The 21,036-nt window shown below is 42.4% G+C and overlaps 1 protein-coding gene across 1 annotated transcript in view; it reads right to left on the reverse strand.

The window, feature by feature from the left end:
- Window positions 1–21,036, reverse strand: part of nlk2 (nemo-like kinase, type 2) — a 95,591-nt gene that overhangs the window by 11,550 nt on the left and 63,005 nt on the right. Inside the window, exons 4-7 of the mRNA XM_053647563.1 lie at window positions 19,579–19,685; window positions 17,685–17,770; window positions 13,702–13,911; window positions 8,118–8,219 (exon numbers count right to left, since the gene is read on the reverse strand). Coding sequence (XP_053503538.1) covers window positions 8,118–8,219; window positions 13,702–13,911; window positions 17,685–17,770; window positions 19,579–19,685 — 505 coding nt within the window. The remainder of the gene's footprint in view (window positions 1–8,117; window positions 8,220–13,701; window positions 13,912–17,684; window positions 17,771–19,578; window positions 19,686–21,036) is intronic.

Genomic DNA, 21,036 nt, shown 5'->3' on the forward strand with positions numbered 1-21,036 from the left:
AAAGGGTTAACCCCCCCCGCCCCTTTCTTTGCCTCGGAACTACTACAAAACGACTAATTTAAAACTCAGCAGTCCGTACAGGATTTCACGGAGCTTTTTTATGCTTTTTTTTGGGCGGAAAACTACTTGAATTGCAATCGCACGACATTGTTTTGCACGGTCTTTCGCAGTGACGTTTGTGTGCAGACGTGACCTTTTAGTTATACTCGTAATCGACGCACATGAATCGAAGAGGGCTTTGGATGAACGCGCTGATGATGATGTTGTCACATGAGGTGCTTGGCCCAAATCGGTGGCCCAAAAACCGCAAGCTCTTCCGAGTACTCTGGAGTCTCCTTGGTTTCACGTCAATTTTATTCTGCATCTCTGTTTGTCCCAAAGGATTCGTAGCGGAGCGCTCGCCCGGGCCCAAGTGAAAGTAAAAACCCTCCTGCTCGCACAAGTATTTTGTCGAGACCTGCAGGTTTCCAGGTATCGGTTCGGAACACATTATGCGTTTGTTTCTAATAATGTATTTGTGTGTTCTCTGCACTCAGAGAGGAAATGAGAATCAGTGAGCGGCATCTTAAGCCCACGATCTACGTCCGTGTGCGTGTGTGTGTGTGCTGTCAGAGACAACAGTGCTGCCAAAGTGTGAAGTGAGTTCGGTTAAACAGGCTGCTCTCTATGCCTGAGTGTGTATGGTGGTGTAACGGAAATCTAGGCTGGAAAGGCGGAGATAGAGAGATGGGTATTTGGGCGTTTTTGCAGGCTAGAGTGTCATGCTGAGATTGAGCAGCAGCAGGGTTGTGTTCCCACACACACACACACACACACACACACACACATCAAAAGCAGTTTAGCTTCCAGTTTCAGTCGAAAAGGCAGAATATTTAGCTGAGTTTAGTGTGACAGCAGTGATACTGTGTTAAAGCCCAGAAGGTGATGGATGGTGCCAAATTCCTTTCAATTGCATTTTCTATTAAACCGTCCAAAATATGGAATATTCAAGTGCATCTGAATATCAGTGAGAGTGTACGTTTAAACTGCAACAGACAGAATGGACTTCAGCAGTAGCACTACACTATGGCTGCGTCCCAAATGGTGCACTATATATGACCAAATACTATAAATGACCAAATTATATATAATAAATGGTCTGCACTTATATAGCACTTTTATCCAAAGCGCTTTACACTGGTTCTCATTCACACACACACACACACACACCCACCCCAATGGTAGCAGAGCTGCCATGCAAGGTGCTAACTTACCATCGGGGGCAACTTGGGGTTCAGTGTCTTACCCAAGGACGCTTCGGTATGTGGAGTCACGTGGGCCGGGAATCGGACCGCCAACCCTACGATTAGTGGACAACCTGCTCTACCACCTGATCCACAGCCGCCCCGTGTATACAGTAGTACTTAGGCAGTGTTGCGAGGGTTACTTTCATAATGTACATTTACAGTAACACTTACAAATGACTACAGTAACTTAATCCATGTATCACAATATGAAAGGAATGTAATCTGATTACTTTGGGATTACTTCAAGGTCACATATATAAATAAAGTCAAGAGAAAAGCAATACGATCTAAAATACTTTTTATTTAGAAGTTTATTTATAATTTAAAAAAAAATAAAAAAATAAAATTAAACTGGCCTGCAGGATCTTATTCCCAGCAAGATTGGTGTATTTATTTGTGCACGAACCCTACGCGCAAAGTTTTCGAGACTCTAAAAGCTGACGCTTTCCTTTCTTCGGAGATTGAGACGGTGTGGAAATAAAAGATTAATCTAGGAAAGATGTACTAAATGACGCAGGAATAAGTGGCGTGTTGCGTTTTCTGCTGACGGTCTAATTTCCAGTACGGTGGGAAATCTTGTGTACGTCCTGAATGACTAGCCTGGCCAAATCGCACTGTGCTAGTTACACCGAAGCACTGCTGTGGGTTGAAGAAAAGGTCAGGCAGCCATCTGTGCCTCATAGCTGTGAAAAACATGAAAGGACGTGGCCACACACACCGCGTCCACCTGGGAGGCCACATCTGCCCCGGTTCTGAACACGGATACCCAACACTCCCCCCGCTTCCCATACTCATAGATGTTGGACAGTCCACTCTCTGACCATCAGCCCACCCTCTGCTGCGGACGAGGGATGCTGTGCGTGTGTGTGTGTGTGTGTATGTGTGGGTGGAAATCTGATCACGCCGCCGCCTCAAAGAGAAAAACAACAAGGCCTTACGTATACATCTGTCTCTGGATAACTTACCAGCTTTTCCCCACACAAAACCCAAGCGGTGCAGCAGATAAGGTGGATCAGGGAATTCACAAACCACAATGCAACCTTGCTCTCTTTTCTATCTGTGCAGCAGTTCACGAGAGGCTATAAAGCCTAAAAGCCCTCTCTCTCTCTCTCTCTCTCTCTCTCTCTCTCTCGACTCGACTGATCCTGAGAGCGCTGCAAAATTAATAGCTTGTAACAAGCTCCCCAGTGGACCGAGATGTACCAGTCCCTGTTTTTATTTCCTCACTCTTTCTCCTGTATCCTCCTCTCAATTCAATTCAGTTTGATTTGTATGACACTAATAACAATAGACACTGTCACAAAGCGGCTTTACGGAAAATCTGGATGTAGATTTAGAGGCCCTCATGAGTAGGCCAGAGGACAACATGAGGAAGAAACCTCGAGAGGATCCGGACTCCAAAGGGAACTTGTCCTCTATTCCTACTTCTCCTCTTGTCCATTCTCCAGCCGCGCGATCGCGGCTTTCGAGGCCAAAATGACCGGAGACACCTCTCTAAATCCTGAGGCCCTTTTCCTTTCTTGCTCTCGGCAATCTTGTTGATGGATGTCTCGCAGAGAAGGCGCAGACGTTCTCCGTGATCAATAAGGTTCCGGATCAAGAGAGCCTCGTAACACCGTCCTGTTCCTCTACACGTCACATGACCGGCATTGTCAACGCAAATCACAAAGAAAAATACACCACGCCCTGACACCCGTCAGCACGTCCACTTTCTTATTAATGGGTACACTTCAGAATAGACAACCTCTCTACTTTGGTATTTTTGGGGGCTAATAATAATAATAATTAAAAAAAAAAAACTTGTGCACACACTCCTGTCCTCGTAGTAATCTTTTTTTTAAATGTATATTTAATTTGTAAATCGTCTCTCGCTTTTACGTTACATTAAACCTTTAAGAAAAGGTTACAGGTAGCACCTCTTTAGAAAGCTGGAACCCTTATTCATCCAAAGCATGCTTAAGGAGTTTTATGAACGTGTCATTTACACCTCAGAGCTGATTAGCAACAAGCGGGGCAATTTGTTGGAGTCCCTGTCATCACCTCGTTACCACAGTGATGTCCAGTAACCTCATCGTTCCAAGTGCGTGTGGGTGGAGTTAACCGTCTGAACCGTCTGACCCCCCCCCCCCCCACATCTCTACGCCGCCCACCCACTGGAACAACGCCTGTAAATAGAGCAGCAGTCGATAGATGTGTTTAAAACATCCTGTATCGAGGCCTGCCATGCTCACACAGACCAGAGTGTGAGAGAGAGAGAGGGCGTCGAATGACAAGGTCAGCCAAATGTCAGTATGTGTGGGTGGGTGGGTGTGTGTCTGTGTGTGGTTGCATGAGAAAAAGGGTGGGGTAAAAGGGCCTAGTCATCTAGCTCCGATGACAATCATCAGTTTAGCAAGTGGATAAGATTTATGCACAGGCATTTGTGTGTGTGTGTGTGTGTGTGTGTGTGTGTTTGGTGCTGGGTGTTGGCTCTGCAGTCCTCAGCAGCCTGCATAAAGAAAGCGCTACGGAAGAACAGTAACTGCAGAGCAAGCACTACGGCCCTCCACTTCCTGTCTTGTATCGACCCACTGCATGGCCACTGGTCCAGCGGCAAGCCTTTCTCACACACTCACTCACAGACAGAGACACACACACACACACACACACACACACACACACAACACCATACATTCAAACCACATGACATTAAAACTATAAAGTCAATAGAACACACACACATATATATACACACACACACACACACACACACACACACAAATAGACATCTAAAGTTACCAAAGAAAACTCACATTCATGATTTTAAATATGATTAAATGTGTCGTTATCTCAACGTAAAATTTCCCAAAAATGACTCCATAAAAGGATCAGGTTGGAATCTCTCTCAGTATCCTGGAATAACTTGAGAGACCTCTGAAGAGACAGTAACTACAACTGCACATTCATAAAATAACAACAATACAGATACTACTACTAATACTACTACTAATGATACAGTGGAAAGCAGTGATTGTCGGGGTCCAAGCACTAGTAATTAAGCTCAACAGCGCAATTACTGCAACACCGACTGATCTAATTCCACCAGAGTCCACCAGTCTCAGCACACTGTTTCCACACGACTTAGCTCAGTCAAGTCTGATCACCAATCCTTAACTTCTGCTGAGGCATTCACAATAGATATCGATCAAAATGCCTGATAGCCTTCACGATGTAGACAGGGATCACGTCGAAAGGCTCTCCATGTTTCAGAGTTGAAATGACACCATTATTATTCAACTGCAGCAGCAGAAGAAGAAGAAGATTAGTAGGAGGAAGAAGATAATAAAGAAGAAAAAGAAGAGGAAGAAGATAATAATAAAGAAGAAGATGAAAACTATAAAGAAGACGACGAGGAACGGGGAGAGGAAGAAAGGAGAAGAAACAGTAGAAAAAAAAGAAGAAGAGGAAACAGGAGGACAAAAGGAACGGGAATGAAGAATAAGAAGAAGAGGAATAAGAGGAACTGGGTGAGGAGGAAGAGGAAGAAAATTAGTAGAAAAAGAAGAAGAGAAAGAAGAAGAAACAGACGGACAAAAAATGAAAGGGAAAGAAGAAAAAGAAGAAGAAAAAGAACAACAACAAGAAGTAGAAGAAGAAGAAGAAAAAGAAAAGGAACGGGAAGAGGAGGAAGAAGAAGAAGAAAAAAGAGAAAGAAGAAACAGAAGGACAAAAAAGGAAAGGGAATGAAGAAGAACAATAACAACAACAAAGAAGAAGAAGACGAAGAACACAACAACAACAAGAGAAATAGGATAGGGAGGAGGAAGAAGAAGACAAAGAGAAAGAATAAACAGAAGGACAAAAAAGGAAAGGGAATGAAGAAGAACAACAATAACAACAACAAAGAAGAAGAAGAAGAAGAACACAACAACAACAACAACAACAAGAGAAACGGGAAGGGGAGGAGGAAGAAGAAGACAAAGAGAAAGAATAAACAGAAGGACAAAAAAGGAAAGGGAATGAAGAAGAACAACAAGAAGAAAACAAAGAAGAAGACTATTGATAAGATGAAAACAAACAAGATGAATAAGAAGAAGATGAGATGAACAATATGATGATGACGACGTAAACAAAGAGGAAAGAGGGGACTGAGGACAGGGAAGAACAAGAAAAAAAAATGATAAGAAAAGACAGAAAAAGAAGACCACGACAAAAAGATGATGGAAGAAGTCGAACAAGAAGAAGAAACGGATTGGAGAAAAAGAAGACAACTATTAATAAAATCAAGAGACTGTTCACTCTCATGCCTGTAAATAAACCAAAATGGCCGGCCGAGTCCTCCAAAAGCTGTGGCCGTTCTCATATCTGCATGTTTTCACTAGCTACACTATTTTTGGTATCTGTCAAGCCACATACAATCCCCATGCTCTGTACACACAGAGTTTAGGAACCCGCGCACAGCAGAGAGGAGCAGAGCTCAAGACCACCACCAGAGCGAGAGAACAGCCCACAGCCCAGCGCAGGGCAGAACACACAGGGAGAAAACGACCGAGCGCTGAGATCCACCCACACTCTTCAGACATGGCTCAAGTTCAGAAGACCAAGCAGTGGAAAATCTGCATGCCAGAGGAAAGAAAGTGGAGAGAGAGAGTGACAGAGTGCGGGACAGAAAACGCTGAGCTCAGCTAAGAAAGCAGAGCCAGATACATCACATGAGTGGTGAACGAGGTGCTGTCACCCAACAGGAAGTGCCGGTCACCAACGCAGACACACACAAACCTGGTGATTTCGTTATAATCAGACTCTCTGGGAACAAATACATCAATACAAGACATTTTCTAGATCTAGGATTAAGACTGACGTACATCAGAGGTTTGCGCAGATGTCGAGAATGAGAAATGTGATGTGGGCAAAGGCTCCACGCTGCTTATTATGATATTAAAAATCCACTGTAATGGAATTCTTCACCAAACCCAATCCTTCACGAATGTGCTTCAAATGACACTGCTGGGATTTATAATCTCATTTTCAAATAATTTTGTTACATGGTAGTGAGATTTTGTGAGATTTCAAATCGTTTGAGAGGCGAACTGTGATGTGAAAAACAATCCGGTTGTCCAAGATGGCAGCCCCAATAACATCTTGATGACGTTTCCCACTGTGTCCTAAACCACATAAGCAAGCCTCTGGCAGGAGGTTATTACTCAGCCATAAATGGATCTTTTAACAAAATAATGAACCAAACACACATCCAAAGTTACGGAGAAAATGCTGTATAGTTGTAGTTATTAAATTCAATTCAATTGTATTTGTATAGCACTTTTAACAGTGGACATTGTCTCAAACAGCTTTACAGAAACATATAAACACAGGATAGAGATTGTAAGTGTGTGGATTTATCCCTATTGAGCGAGCCGGTGGAGACGGTGGTGAGGAAAAACTCCCTAAGATGATACGAGGAAGAAACCTTGAGAGGAACCAGACTCAGAAGGGAACCCGTCCTCATCTGGGTAACGACGGATAGTGTGAAAGTAAAAGAAAGTTCATTATGGTTTTATATGAAGTCTGTTTGTTGAACTAGTCCACTGTTCACTAAAGGAGACCTGAGTGTAAAACTGCATGTGGTAATCGCAGTCCCAAGGCCATCGCTGCAACCGTAGTCCCAGCAACCACAGCGAGAACGTCCATGTGGAATTGAGATCCAAAACTATTTCCATGGTACTTCAAGCGGTACCGTCCTCAGCGATCTCCAGACTTTAATCATCTAAGTGATGAGAGCCCCATCCAGAGGTTGGGAATCAGTATGGATCAGGCAGGTCCGGAGAGCAGAACGGGTCAGGATCACTGGCATCTCCATGAAGTTATCAAACTAGTACTTAAGAAATTGTTTTAACTTGATCATTATTATTTGTCAGATCATGCGAAAGGTTCATGTCACACCCATGTTTAGCTTCGGAAGTTGGTCAGGCTTCTCGTGACACATAATAAAAACAACAAATATGTTTATTGGACTCGTCTACATATTTCTACATGGTTTCACTTTCTTAGTGCGGCGTTGAGCGCATGCTACACGACTTTCGAAATCTCAGAAGCGCTGACCTGCTCGCGCTACACGACTGGCGTCGTTTGCGATTCGGTCGTTTGGTGTCGTAACGATGTACATACTACACAATCTTTCACCTGGAGAGATCCCCAAATTCTGTTTCTTTTTTTTTGTACGAACAGAAACACAAGAGCTGTCCATCATTTCACCGAAACTGTATGGAAATGAGAGAAAACGAGGAGGAAATAATGGATGTTGAGACATGGGTATAGCGTATCGTGAAAAGAAACACGGCTATTTCTATTAGAGCTGTGCGCTGACAGGAATCAAATTATGTTTATTTTTGCTGTTACTAACAACCGTTTGGGTATGCCATGACAGAAAAAAAAAAAAAAGTTTTTACAGAAGCATCATTATTGTTCTTACATTTTACTCGCACTCTCCCACACAAATTGACAGAAGATAAACTGGGTTCAGGGACCTGCGAGCAGATGATATCCTCTCGGACTCTTAAGGCTGTTTCTCATCGCTGTACTCGCGACTAGTCGCAGAGGGTTTCACACTGTGCGACTCATCAGCGAGAAAACTGAACATGCTTGAGAGAATATGAGCGCCTCAGCGAGCGCGTACAGACTGAGAATATCGTATCGGTGAACAGGGCACGCTACATGGCGGGGGGGAGTAGTCGCCGACCGGGGGGGAGGGGCGGAGTGGGGGAGGGAATGTCGTCGCCATTTATCGGTGGCTGGGAAATCAGGGTTAATATCGTGTAGTGTAGTCTTAATTCATGAATCCATCATTAGACGTACCTGTTTATGTGGTCCTCTCAGTATATGAGCTCTGGCTCCCTCGCACGCCGTCCTCATGGCCTCCAGAGACGGTGTCCCCAACAGGTCAGTGATCAAATCCAACTGACGGAGAGAAGTTTCGAGAAAGTGAGAACGATACAAAACAGAGTAGATCATATTACTGAATAATCGAGGAAGGCAAAAATCACACTTCGGATTTAAATAATAATTATTACATTATAACATGCACCATTACTTTAACACAAAATGAAAGGCATTAGGTGTGAATCTCCCTCAGCATGAACTACTCCTGGAATAAACCGAGCGAGCGGTGAAGAGAACGTGACGTTGAGAAGTCAGTTTTCACGCTCATCAATACTACCACTAAGACTATCAATACAGCAGCGAGCATAGGGGTCCAAGCACTGGTAATTAAGCTCAACCGTGCAAACACTGCACCTCTTACTGATCCAGTTCCACCACGTCTGCATCAAACAAAGCTTCCTGCACATTTTCTGACGAACCCGTAAAAGATTTCGATCAAAACGCGTAACGCGCCAGTACAAAGTAGGAAAAAAAAAAAACGCAATTTACAAAAGTTTCTAAACCTGTAGAGTTGTTCGTGCGTTTTGAAATTATGATGACTTTATTATACATTATACAAGTATTATGAGTTACTGCGCTTTAATTAACGCGTCGGTTTATACACGTGGTGCACAGTCGCAATCTCAAGTCAACCAAATTGTGTCCTGGAGAGAGTTGTGTAAGATTTGGGGGGGGGGGCCAGGAGGCACATTCCATTCTGGGTGGACAGCCAGCTGTACACACTTCTCCATCGACAATAGGTACACACACACACACACACACACACACACACACACAGGACCAGCTGGAGCTGAGATATTAAAAGAACACGTGCCTTCTCTTCTTCTGCAGCCAATCAATACAACAAAGAGCGTTTTCTTTACTTCAGGAACTGCTGCTTCTTCTGACCAATCAGAATCACACAACTAATATACTGAATACAGCACATGGCATATACGCAACATGGATGTAAGCACTCATCATCACAAGCTTGGCAAGATTAAAATCCTGGGGCTGTATTAAATAAGGAATAAAAGCCTTTGTGTCATGCTGTTATAAGAAAATAATAATGCTGCGAGGGTGTCTTCACACAAATGGATTTACCCTCATCACCCCAAACTCATTTACTGTCCTGGAACAGCACATCCCTACGCGTTTCATTTTCTCGTACGCTACGTCAATTTGCCAACAATTACGACGTTTTACTAATAAAAGAACGATGTCATACTTTTTATCTGCTTATAGTGACTTTGTCTCCACATTTACTGTTCTGGACCATCGGCGATAACACGCTAGTTCCTGTTCTCACTTACGTTAGAGCAGCTATAAAGGATCCTTCCCTCACCAGCCTGTCTTTTTCTCTCTAGAACTCACAATCTCGTCCTCTTTTCCTCCACTTGTTTTACAAATTATTAGTAGAAATGCCGCTCTAACTACAAAGACGGATTTTGTGCGCTGCCGTTTTAGGATGTTACTGGGAGTTGCACTTCCAGTGCGTCTTTTCACCGTCCTGACACCCAGCAGTAGCGTGAGAATTGCGCAATAAAATGGATAAATCTCACATACTTCTCTAGTACTCTACACCGAGTACTAACACTAACTAGTTTTCCTACTACATCCGGTTATTCCTCTCACGCAGCCTTCAAACCTACTGAAAGGTTCGTTTTTGTGTCCCAGGCTTCTGGATCTTCAGAATAACATGAATTCGCTTAACCTTTTACAGCTGGACTTGGAAAGCTGATGGACAAGGCTTTGACGCACCAGCTAGTGAATGCGTGCGCGTCCAGAAGCGACGACGTTCTCACGCACGCCCGCGTATCTTATGTATATCTGGAGGACTAAATGCTGCAAAGTCATGCACCACGCATCTGTTTCGCCATGGGCTGTATCACACCAGGTGTGAACAAGTTTCCTAGAACAGCACACCTCATCATGTTTTATTCCTTATGCATCGGATGTAGCGGTGGAAAGAGATGCGCGTCAGGAAATGCAAGTTCACCGTTCCCACTAGACTGATAAGTGAGTGCGAGGACTGTTCCTTTGGGTTTTAGTCACTTAGGTTACACCTTGGATATGGAAATTTAAAAAAAAAAAAAAAAAGTAAGGTGATCAAGGCCTGTCACTATAACTACTTTTCGTCGGACTTAAGTGGCTCGATCCCCAACATTACTGACCACGACTGGATTACTACATACACTATTCGAATCTATTCTTTCTAGATTTTTCTTCTTCAAAAAACATCGGTAGTGCGTTGTTAATATCTTGCGTGTCGTTCATAGAACATAGAAAACAAATCGAATGTTTAAAACGAGGAAATGTACCATTTTAAGGAAAAAAAAAGTTGGGACGGGGCAACAAAAGGCTGGAAAAGTAAGTGTTACTAAAAAGAAACAGCTGGAGGAACATTTTGAAACTAATTAGGTTAATTGGCAACAGGTCAGTAAGATGATTGGGTATAAAAAGAGTATCTTATAGAGGCAGAGTCTTTCAGAAGTAAAGATGGGATGGAAGCAGATGTTGCTCTAAAACCTGTTTATACACCTTTCAGCATTGATGTTGCCGTTCCAGATGTGCAAGCTGCCCATTCCATAGGCACTAATGCACCCCGTACCATCAGAGACGCAGGCTTACGAACTGAGCACTGATAAAAAAGCTGGATGGTCCATCTCCTCTTTAGTTTAGAGGACACGGCGTCCATAGTTTAGAAAAAGAATTAAAAATTTCGATTCATCTGACCGCAGAACAGTTTTCCACTCTGTCTCAGTCCATTTTAAATGAGCTTTGGCCCGGAGAAGACGGCAGCGTTTCTGGATCATGTTCACTTATGGCTTCTTTTTTGCATGATAGAGCTTTAACCAGCATTTGTGGATGTCATGGTGAACTGTGTTCACAGACAATGAGTTCTGGAGGTGTTTCTGAGCCCCTGCAGTGATTTCCATTACAGAATCAGGCCTGTTTTTAATGCAGTGCCGCCTGAGGGCCCGAAGATCACACGCATGCAATATTGATTTTCACCCTTGTCCCTTGCGCACAGAGATTTCTCCAGATTCTCATCATCTTTTGATGATATTATGTACTGTAGATGATGAGATAGTCTTCGGAACATTATTCTGAAATCGTTCCACAAATTGTAGACGCAGTTTCTCGCAGATTGCTGCTCCTCTTCCCATCTTTACTTCTGAAAGACTCTGCCTCTCTAAGATACTCTTTTTATACCCAGTCATGTTACTGACCTGTTCCCAATCAACCTCCAGCTGTTTCTTTTTACTAACACTTACTTTTCCAGCCTTTTGTGTTGCAGCCATCCAATTCAGAATTACCTTATTTTTTTCCCTTAAAACGGTACATTTCCTCAGTTTAAACATTTGATATGTTTTCTATGTTCTATTGTGAATAGCATATGGGTTTATGAGATTTGCAAATCATTGCATTCTGTTTTGATTTACAGTTTACCCAGTGTCCCAACTCTTTTTTTTTATTGTTGGTGACATTCATTCTTATGGAAAGAAACGGGCGATATCGAGGTCACGCCCATAAAACGTATGTTATACCATATAACGTAATTATTGTGACAGGCCTAGCTTGGACTCACAGAACATCCGTAAAAGTCCATTCGCGGTCATATGCCCAAAAATGTTTGGGAACTCCTGGTTTAAGACAATACGGTAAAAATGCAGTTTGTCATGTTACTGAGAAACCACAAAGCGTAACCTCCTCTGTCCTGAAGATGTCGGAAAACTTCAAGTCACAGCTTTTACCTCTGACTCTTACACTGAAAAAAAAAAACGACAAAATTAACGAGTGGAAAGATCTCGAATATAGTCAAATGTACGTAGTATTTTCCATTATAAAACGACCAAATCTAAGAGTATTAGACCTTTTTCGACATAGTTTTACTCATTTCAAGCGCTCATTTTAATTATGAGCTATTAATAACTCATTTATTTCTAGAAAGAAGCAACATCTTCTAGAAACAGGTTTAATAATCTTATATATGGTTTACTGTCAACTTATAACAAGAAATACTAGATCCATCTGACCACACTCGGGACGTTTTCACGTGCCGAGATGCGTACAAAGTGCTGACACTGGAGACTCCTCCCATGACTGTTGAATAAACAGAAAAGTTCACCATATCGACGATTACGCATGTTTTTCCTTTCTTAAATAGCCCATTCAACAACAAATCCATTTATTATTAGGCTTAGATGATGTCCTAGTGTAAGTGGTTACTATAGAAACTATAGCGCCTGTGTTTTGCAGCTGCGCTCATGTCAGAGCTGCTGTTACAGGAAATCAACAGTGCTTCAGTATAAGCTTTCATATTCGCCATTTCACAATATAAATAAATGAAAATAAATTCAGTGCCATTACGCTGGTAAATAAGAGCTTAGCTGGAGCATTACGCTACCTGTTAGAGTTGATATTTAGGCTAACGTTTAGGACGCACCTAGAGTTATCGTGTTTATCACATTGTGTATGTGACTTTAGCGAGTTTAGGATTATCCTGTAACAGCTACTGCTCTAAACGAACGTCCTAACAGAACGCGTTGGCCGTGACCTGTATAGAGAAAAACAATACCTCTTTTCCTCGGATGGTTTTATTCTAGTACATTCCATTAAGTAGACTGTAAAGTCTTAAGTATTGCTGTGCGACTTTAGTGCTTGTTCAGCAGAGATCCTGGCCTTCATCCCTTAAATCAAGCTTCATGGCCGTTAGGAACACACAGCCTTGAGCGCGGCCCTGCCGAGTTCAGACTCTCGCTCTCTTCAATCTCGTCCTTTTAGCGCGTTTGTGCACGATGGGCCAAAATGCACAATGGGAGGACACAGTCTGACCGGTTTCTGACCGCCGCTTCAGATCTAATTGTAAAGTTTTGCTAGATTACTGATAGAGATGAACACCCTGAATCCTGGTTTCAGGCAGAAATCCCAGAGCTAAATTTCAGCCAGTCATGTCTAGACGTATTCATATCAAGTAGGCAAGACTCATTTGTACACTAAAGGTCATTTAGGGTCTTCTTGAAGGTTGCGATGCATCACCGATGGCACACGCAGTATCGGTATACGGTATATGGTCATATTGCGCAACACGCGAGACGTCAATAAAGATTCATTAGAAGTACGTCAAGTTAGAGGAATGAAAAAGAAGCAACATGGAACAGACTGCAATTTATACAATTCATTTTAAATACTATACGTGAAAATGCGTAGACCAGACTCACATGGTATGAGTATGTATTACTGATATCTCTATCTATCTATCTATCTATCTATCTCTCTGTCTGTCTCACTCTCTCTCTGACTCTCTCTCCATCTCTATCTCTCTCTCTAGCTATCTCACTCTCTCTGACTCTCTCCATCTCTCTCTCGCTGACTCTCTCTCTCCATCTGTCTCTCTCTCTCTCTCTGTCTGTCTCTCTCTCCGTCTGTCTCTCTCTCTCCATCTCTCTCTCGCTGACTCTCTTTCTCTCTCTCTGTCTCTCTCTCCAATAGATCTGCTCTGTCAGTTAGGGTGTACCTGCTGGATGGGGCTCTGGGCCTGGAAGAGGATCCGTCGTCCCAGCAGCTCGGCGAAGATGCAGCCCACGGACCAGATGTCGATGGCGTTGGAGTAATGCCGGCTTCCCATGAGGATCTCGGGGGCACGGTAGTACTGCGTCACCACTTCCTGGGTCATGTGACGCGACTCGTCAGGCTCCTCCACCCGCGCGAGACCGAAGTCACAGATCTGCGGCGAAAAGTATTTATAACGTAACACCCTAGGCGGCGTATGAAGAGAAAAGTGAGAGGAAGCAGTAGAGACAATACGGGAACACAGTACGAGACTAAGTACGAGAATTTTAACCCCCTGAAAATGGCCAACCTGGAAAATTTTGGTTTTTCTTCTTAACCATAACTAAAAATGCAAAATCAAGAATGTTCTGCCTAAACTCCTGGTCAATATTCAGAACATACGGCACACATTTATATTTTAGATGATCTGTTTTAGTTATCGGGTTCGAGTGTTTTTAAATCATGCCTTAATCATTGAACGCTTTTCAGTTTTCACTAAACTGTTACAATTTAAGTCTGACAAGCCAGTTCCCCGACGTGAAAGTGTGACGTGTTGCGCTTTAATAAACGGGGAAAACGTAAGCGAAAACCGCTGTAGCAAAAGAGGAATAAAACCGTCCTGGGTGTGCAGTTACGGGAAAACAATCCGCTTTTGGATGGTAACAGTAACTCACGCTGCATCACACTGAACTATTTTTAAAACCACAGGATATAACTAAAGTCCTAGTTTTCAGAAAAATGTCGATTTGGGTGTTTCTTCCGGCGTTTCGTAATAAACAGCACCATCATCGCAGACTCATTCATAAACCTGTCATCTTTCTTGCTTTGGCTAAAAATAAATGAACGGACAGGAGGACAGGAAGTGAAGGAGAAGAAGAAAGAGAGAGATTAATGTGGAGCACAGCAGAAAAAAAAAAAAAGCTCCCAATTATTCATGAAGAGCAGCTCTCCATCGCTTCGAGGCCTGTCACATGAAGACAGAAAGGGAGAGAGAGTTTAGGAGCGTGATGTTAATCACTTCTCTAATCGGAATGATGAAAATCCGAGTGCTGAGCGAGCCAGCATGCTAAAATGACAATCTGTGCTAAGAAACACACGTTGAGACGCGAGCGCGCACACACACACGTGATACCGGCGATAAAAACCCACGAGACTCTAAAAGGTTCGGTCTGATCTGCAGAGGGCCGATCAGACACGCACGAGGACTTCTCTGAAGAACAGCGAGCAGGTGGTAAAAGGAGGAAAAAATGTTTTCTCTTTCCGGGAAAAAAAGGAGCTTAAAGGATAAATGAGCTAATGCATGCTAAATAATTCTCTATCTGCAGCCTGAGAGCTTCATCTCTTCCATATTTCGCCTCGAGGACATTTCTCTAGCTGCATGACCTACTCACTCTCTCTCTCTCTCTCTCTCTCTCTCTCTCTCTCTCTCTCTCTCTCTCTCTCTCTCTCTCTCACACACACACAGTTTTAGCAGCGCTCTGCCTTTGGGCTGAGGAATAAAGATTTATGCTAGGACTTAAGCACATAAATCAATCCCAAAGCAGCCATGACCTCGTGCAGCCAAAGATGCGCATGTTTCTGTGTGTGTTTGTGTTTGATCTAAAAATAGAAGAGCGGAATTACTGTCCCGTCGAACATTACGGTAATACGTACACAGTCACCACTACCGTGTATTTACTTTTGAGAACTCGCCATACTCATACTGTGTTGTTATGTTAAACGCTAACAGAGCACCAAGGACAACGCTAAGCCTCTATATGCTGTACTTTAAACAGGGGGACGTAAAGATTCGGCTCGGGGATAGTCTGAGGACACGTTTGGGGTCTCTAAAAGTGGAACTGAATAAAATTTGAATAATAATTTTTTTTTTAAAAAGGTCAACTGCTGCACCAAAATAACAATACTGATAATAATAATAATAATAATTATTATTATTATTATTATTATTATTATTGCACCGGGGTTCGATAGAATCACGTGCGTCTGAAACCAGACCAACATGGAGGGGGGCGCCGAAAACCACCACGAACGTACAGCTTTATAATCATGCAAAATTCTCCTTATAATTATTTATGAGGACGCGAAAGGGCACTGGGGGCGTGTCTATAAAAAGACTGACAAGAGGCCAAACTGTTGTTGTTTCCCACCCCCAGCCACGTCATACACTTGTGACTGAAGTATTTTTTAAAATAATTTCTACACATTTAAGAAATCCTCACTATCGCACCTTTAAAACTCTGACCTCACTGTTTTTGAATGTTTTTGTCATACTATAGTAACCTCCACAACAGAGTTTTTAGACTGATAGTACTACAGAACGTGACCTAGTGAACCAGTATGCTTTTATTAATATAGACTTCCTAGTCATATAGTCTTTGTTGCAAGTCTCTCTGGATAACAGCGTCTGCCGAATGCCATAAATGTAAATATAATGTTATTAACGGCGCTGACGTCACCGGGTCGCTGCAAGTTTCCGTTGCAGTTTCGCGTGTGTTATGCGTGAGCTAGGACTCCTCTCATATCATTTCGTATCTGACATTTTATGACAAGTTAATTCCACTTTAGTGTATTATTACACCGTCATGGTGACGCATCAGAATGATTCACGCTGTATTGCTCGTGTATCCACTGCTCCGGCACGACAAACCCCACTGCAAACTGGGATTTTGGATAAGACCCGGGCGAACACTTTTTACTCACGTGTAACCTTAAGCAGTAAATCCATCTCATCATCAGTCCACACACATATGACTCCTCGTGTTCGTTATTTAAATGTATGCATTTATGCATTTCCCAATCTCCCAAGCTCAACCCTCAGCGCGTAATGTTATCCTTGAGACATTTCACAGAACACTTTATGGCATACTATTGTCACCTTCTGGGCTGGCGTGATCATGCGTGTTTTTAGGGGCCAAGCACCTACTGTATCCATTAGTTGTCTTATTGTTCCTCTTCCCCTTCTTATTATTATTCCCCAATGGGAGTCTATGGTAGCCCTATGAACCGCATGTAGGAAAATGATGAACTTTGGCACACTCATAGATATGACCAAGAAGAGTATCTGGACCAATTATGGGGTCTCTAGGACCAACTCTACAGCGCCACCACTAGTTCGAAAACTCACTTTTCAAATGGTTAGAACAGTTGAACACTTTGTCCTACAGAAAAGAAATTTAGCTCATCAGATCACTCTCCTCATGTTGCTCACAATCCATGTCTTACATTAAGACCCCACCCGTTACAGTACTCACCGTTTTAAAATGTACAGTATTCAGTTTTTTCGTTACTCCTCGTTCAAATTTTGAACAGAATTTTGATATTTATGCTACGTTTGGTCAAAAGTTATGAGCCGGTATCTGTTAACGTTCTAACTGATGCTTTTGCGTGCTCATTCTCACCATGGAAGCGCTCCTCAGCATTCTCTGTGTGGCGCACTGCGATAAACGGAGCCGGGATTGGATTCCCATGTGGTGCAAGCTCTTAAAAGTGTCTGTAGTCTTGTGTGTTTCGGTTGCTTTCTTTTGTGGCTCAGCATTGCGTTAACCTTTTAACCTCTTGGCATGCAAATAAATGCATCTGTTCTGTTCATTTCCTGTTCAATCTTATTCTCAGCTGTGCATCTGAACCTATCTTTTATTCATTCCTGTACATTCTATTTCTCCTCTTCGTGTTCTTCAGGCTCCGAATTGCGCTTGCTGTACCTCTGGTGCTTGGCCCCTTTAAATGCTGCTTGCGGCTTAAATTTTTTATTATTTTTCTATTTTTACGTGGAGATATTTTTGAAAATGCTGGATCTATTTTTTTTTTTTTTTTTTAATGAAGGGTAAAAACTATGCTTATATAGAGTCATGCTTCCATATGCTGGTTTAAAAATGCTTCAAAAATATCCGTATACTTGATGGATGAGGCCTGAGTGTACGAACGCTGACAGAGGAGGACGATACTAACCTTGAGCACACAGTTGCTGTTGACGAGAAGGTTGCCAGGTTTGATGTCTCTGTGCAGAATGCCGGCGGAGTGCAGATACTTCAAACCTGTGGACGGGACGACAGAAACCACAGTCAGAAGATCCATTACGTATCTGAAGTGCTGATCCTGATGTACTGTAAAACCCGGTGGCTACGTTATGCTGTGGGGGCATTTACTTATTTTGCTGGTATGGTTTGACTCCACTCGTCTTCTTAGAGTGAAGCATCGCTGCAAATCAATAACTATTTAATAAGTTCTTCTCCTTTATCTAACAATGAAGCATTTCCATCAGAATGGGCGTGGCCTCGTCCCGGATGACTCCGCCCCCATCCTTAGGACACGACGGATTAAGTCACTGTATGCTTTGACGGATGAATGATACACTAGTAACCTAGGTTAAGTCACGAGCAGAGCTGTCAGGTTCAAACAGTTGGGAAAGTTCCAGCTCTGATACGTCCTATGTCAGCAGTACCGCCAAAGACTCGTCCCCAATTATCCGGCACGTGATAACGCAGACCCGCAGGAATCATAACAGTGAAGCCTTTTCCGTTGAACCGTCTTCAAGCCAGATAGCTCATGATAATTGGCCTCAAAGAGCCTCACGGACAGCTCGTAATCTCACTCCGCAGACCTGCGCGAGCAGCACGCTGACGGATCATAACAGCGATACAACAGAGATGTAATTACATCTTATGATTACGTGCCACAGACCACATAATGCTGTGTGAAGCGTCTATAATATTTATCCATTCCGTTTAGTGTGCAGAATGCAGTTTGGGACGCAGCCCTGATTTCTGGTTGATAGCAAATTTGCTAACAGGAACATCCTAGCAGCAGAAAGACCAGTCGGAATACCTGTATTTGTTCGAGATGGCAGGATACTTTTCCATTACCGATACTGAAACCTGAAACCTACTGAAGTCTCTTCACATGTAAACATTTCTGCTTCCACATATAAATTTCTTTTTCCAAATCCAATTCAAATCCATGCTATTTCTTTGATATCGGACACGTTTGCTCTGATATATGATCTACCGTTCTTTTGCTGCTATCAGCCCAGTATCGATACTGGGTACTGGATTTCTGGGTTTTTTTCTGGTTGTTTTTATTCATTTATAGGTATGCACCATGCAACAGTAAGACAATTACAAACAAAAATCCTGGTATGATGGATACTTACCTGCTACTTACCAGCTAATTACCAGCTAATTACCAGCTACTTACCTGCTACTTACCAGCTAATTACCAGCTACTTACCATCTACTTACCTGCTAATTACCAGCTACTTACCTGCTAATTACCTGCTCATCCATTTTTTTTTTACAGACCAAAGAGATCACGATCCCGCCTTCTTGTTTTTTATTGGCTCACAAGACCGAGGTTTACAATTACACATGTCAGAGTTAACATATTCTACGCAGCCGAAGCAAACCGCAACTAACCGAATCATTTCCTTTAGTGAACTAGAATTATTCGCTAGCTGAAACTTTTTATCTACTGTAATGCTGTATCAAGGGGACAAAAATCGTAAGCACTACGGCGGAACTGTAGAAGTTGGCACCTCTGCTTGTGGAGACGAAGCACAGTACAACCCAAGCTCTGAAAATGTTCTTACACAGTAAAGTAGATTGTAATAAATATATATATATATAATTTATTTATATATTTTTACCAGAGGGCAAAATTCCACACTCGTACATCCTGTAGCTTTAAAAATCTGTAACATGTTTCACTACAGATGAATTATTTATGAGCTCTCTTTGCCTCAGAGGAGCTGGAAGAGAAAGTCTTGGTTTGGATAGTATCTGTGGGTGTGTTTGACTTTGACCTGGACAGATGTGAGAGGTGGCATGCGTGTGTGAAGGTTTTTTACCTCGGAGGATCTGGTAGAGAAAGACTTTGACGTGGTCGGAGCTGAGGGGTTGCGGAGACACGATGATCTTATGGAGGTCGCTCTGCATCAGCTCCGTCACCACATAGCTACATTAGGAGCTTAATTAAGGAAGAACACAGCTCTATAAATAACAGCAGGAAGAGTGTGTGCACACACACACGCACACACAGAGAGAGCAAAGTGTCAGTGTGTGAGAGATTAGCTAAAATCAGTGTGGTTAGCAGAGGGCCCTAAGGGAAGTCGATAGAGGGGAAGATGGAGGAAAAGCTCATTTCCTGCCCCATGCTGCGCTAATGGACAGCATCGCTGCTCGGCCCATCTTTCTACACAATGCAGGAAGGGCAACAATAAACGCAACACCGAGTGCACTCTTCAGGGTACAAAATGCCACAAAGATCATAAGGAATCCCATAAAATGGCTCTATAGTGACTCTCTCCTCTAACGTTTTCAGAGAACGCAGAGAGCTGGAATTGTTCGAGCTTCTCTCAGTAAACACAATACATACAAAAGGTGTAAGAAGCCTCTCTAAGCCACTACTACTGAGTATTAAACAACAATTTGCGATAAAAAAAAAAATAACCACGTCTTTGTCCCCCACTAATGAGTCTACAGAATGTCAATAATCAGATTTTTACGCAAGCTTGTGCTTTTTTTCCCTCCCATCTCTGATGAAAAACAAAAGCTATGGCTTTAAAAATGGCTTTAAAATGGCTTTAAATGGCTTTAAAAAGCTTTAAAAAATTTTACACTGCGCCACACACAGAGAATTAGCTCTACACCGTGCTTATGTGTCACATTAATGCAATATAATACTTTTTTTTTAAAAAATATATAAACCTCACTGTTTCTGTAATGCCTTCCTGTCACTGTAAATAACCGCCATCTTTAACTCGACCTGACACAGGAAATATTCACTCTGGCTGCGTTCCAAATGCTTTTCTACCCACCATTTAAGCAGAAAAACTTATGATGTGTTGTTTAAAAATGAAAAATTGGAATAGTTGATGAATTGCTGTGGTATAAGAGCAAGAAAACACTTGTGACGTGCTGTTGTTAAATAATAGTCAGTAATAGTTTTAAGGTGGTTGACTCATGTCGGCCCACGACACTGGGATTAAAAGGTTAAAAATACATGGGATTGTGGGGTTCGATGATTAATTTTTTTTTCCATTTCGAATATATTAATATAGTGAAAACTGTAGTAGTATTCAAATAGTAAAATCTGTTCTGACAGCAGTTATATAAAGAGATATTAACTGAATAAGAGAAGACCTGAATATAGGTGAAGATAAACTGCAGAGACGGTGGTCAAATTTCTTATACTGAATGTCTGCCTGGCTTTTTTAATTAAAAAAAGAGGAAGAAGGGGAAAAGAAAAAAAGGATTAATGAAGTAATTAATTAACAGACATCTCTTTATATATAATGGCATTATTG

The sequence above is a fragment of the Ictalurus furcatus genome, chromosome 17 (assembly GCF_023375685.1).
Source record: "Ictalurus furcatus strain D&B chromosome 17, Billie_1.0, whole genome shotgun sequence".
Taxonomy (NCBI): domain Eukaryota; kingdom Metazoa; phylum Chordata; class Actinopteri; order Siluriformes; family Ictaluridae; genus Ictalurus; species Ictalurus furcatus.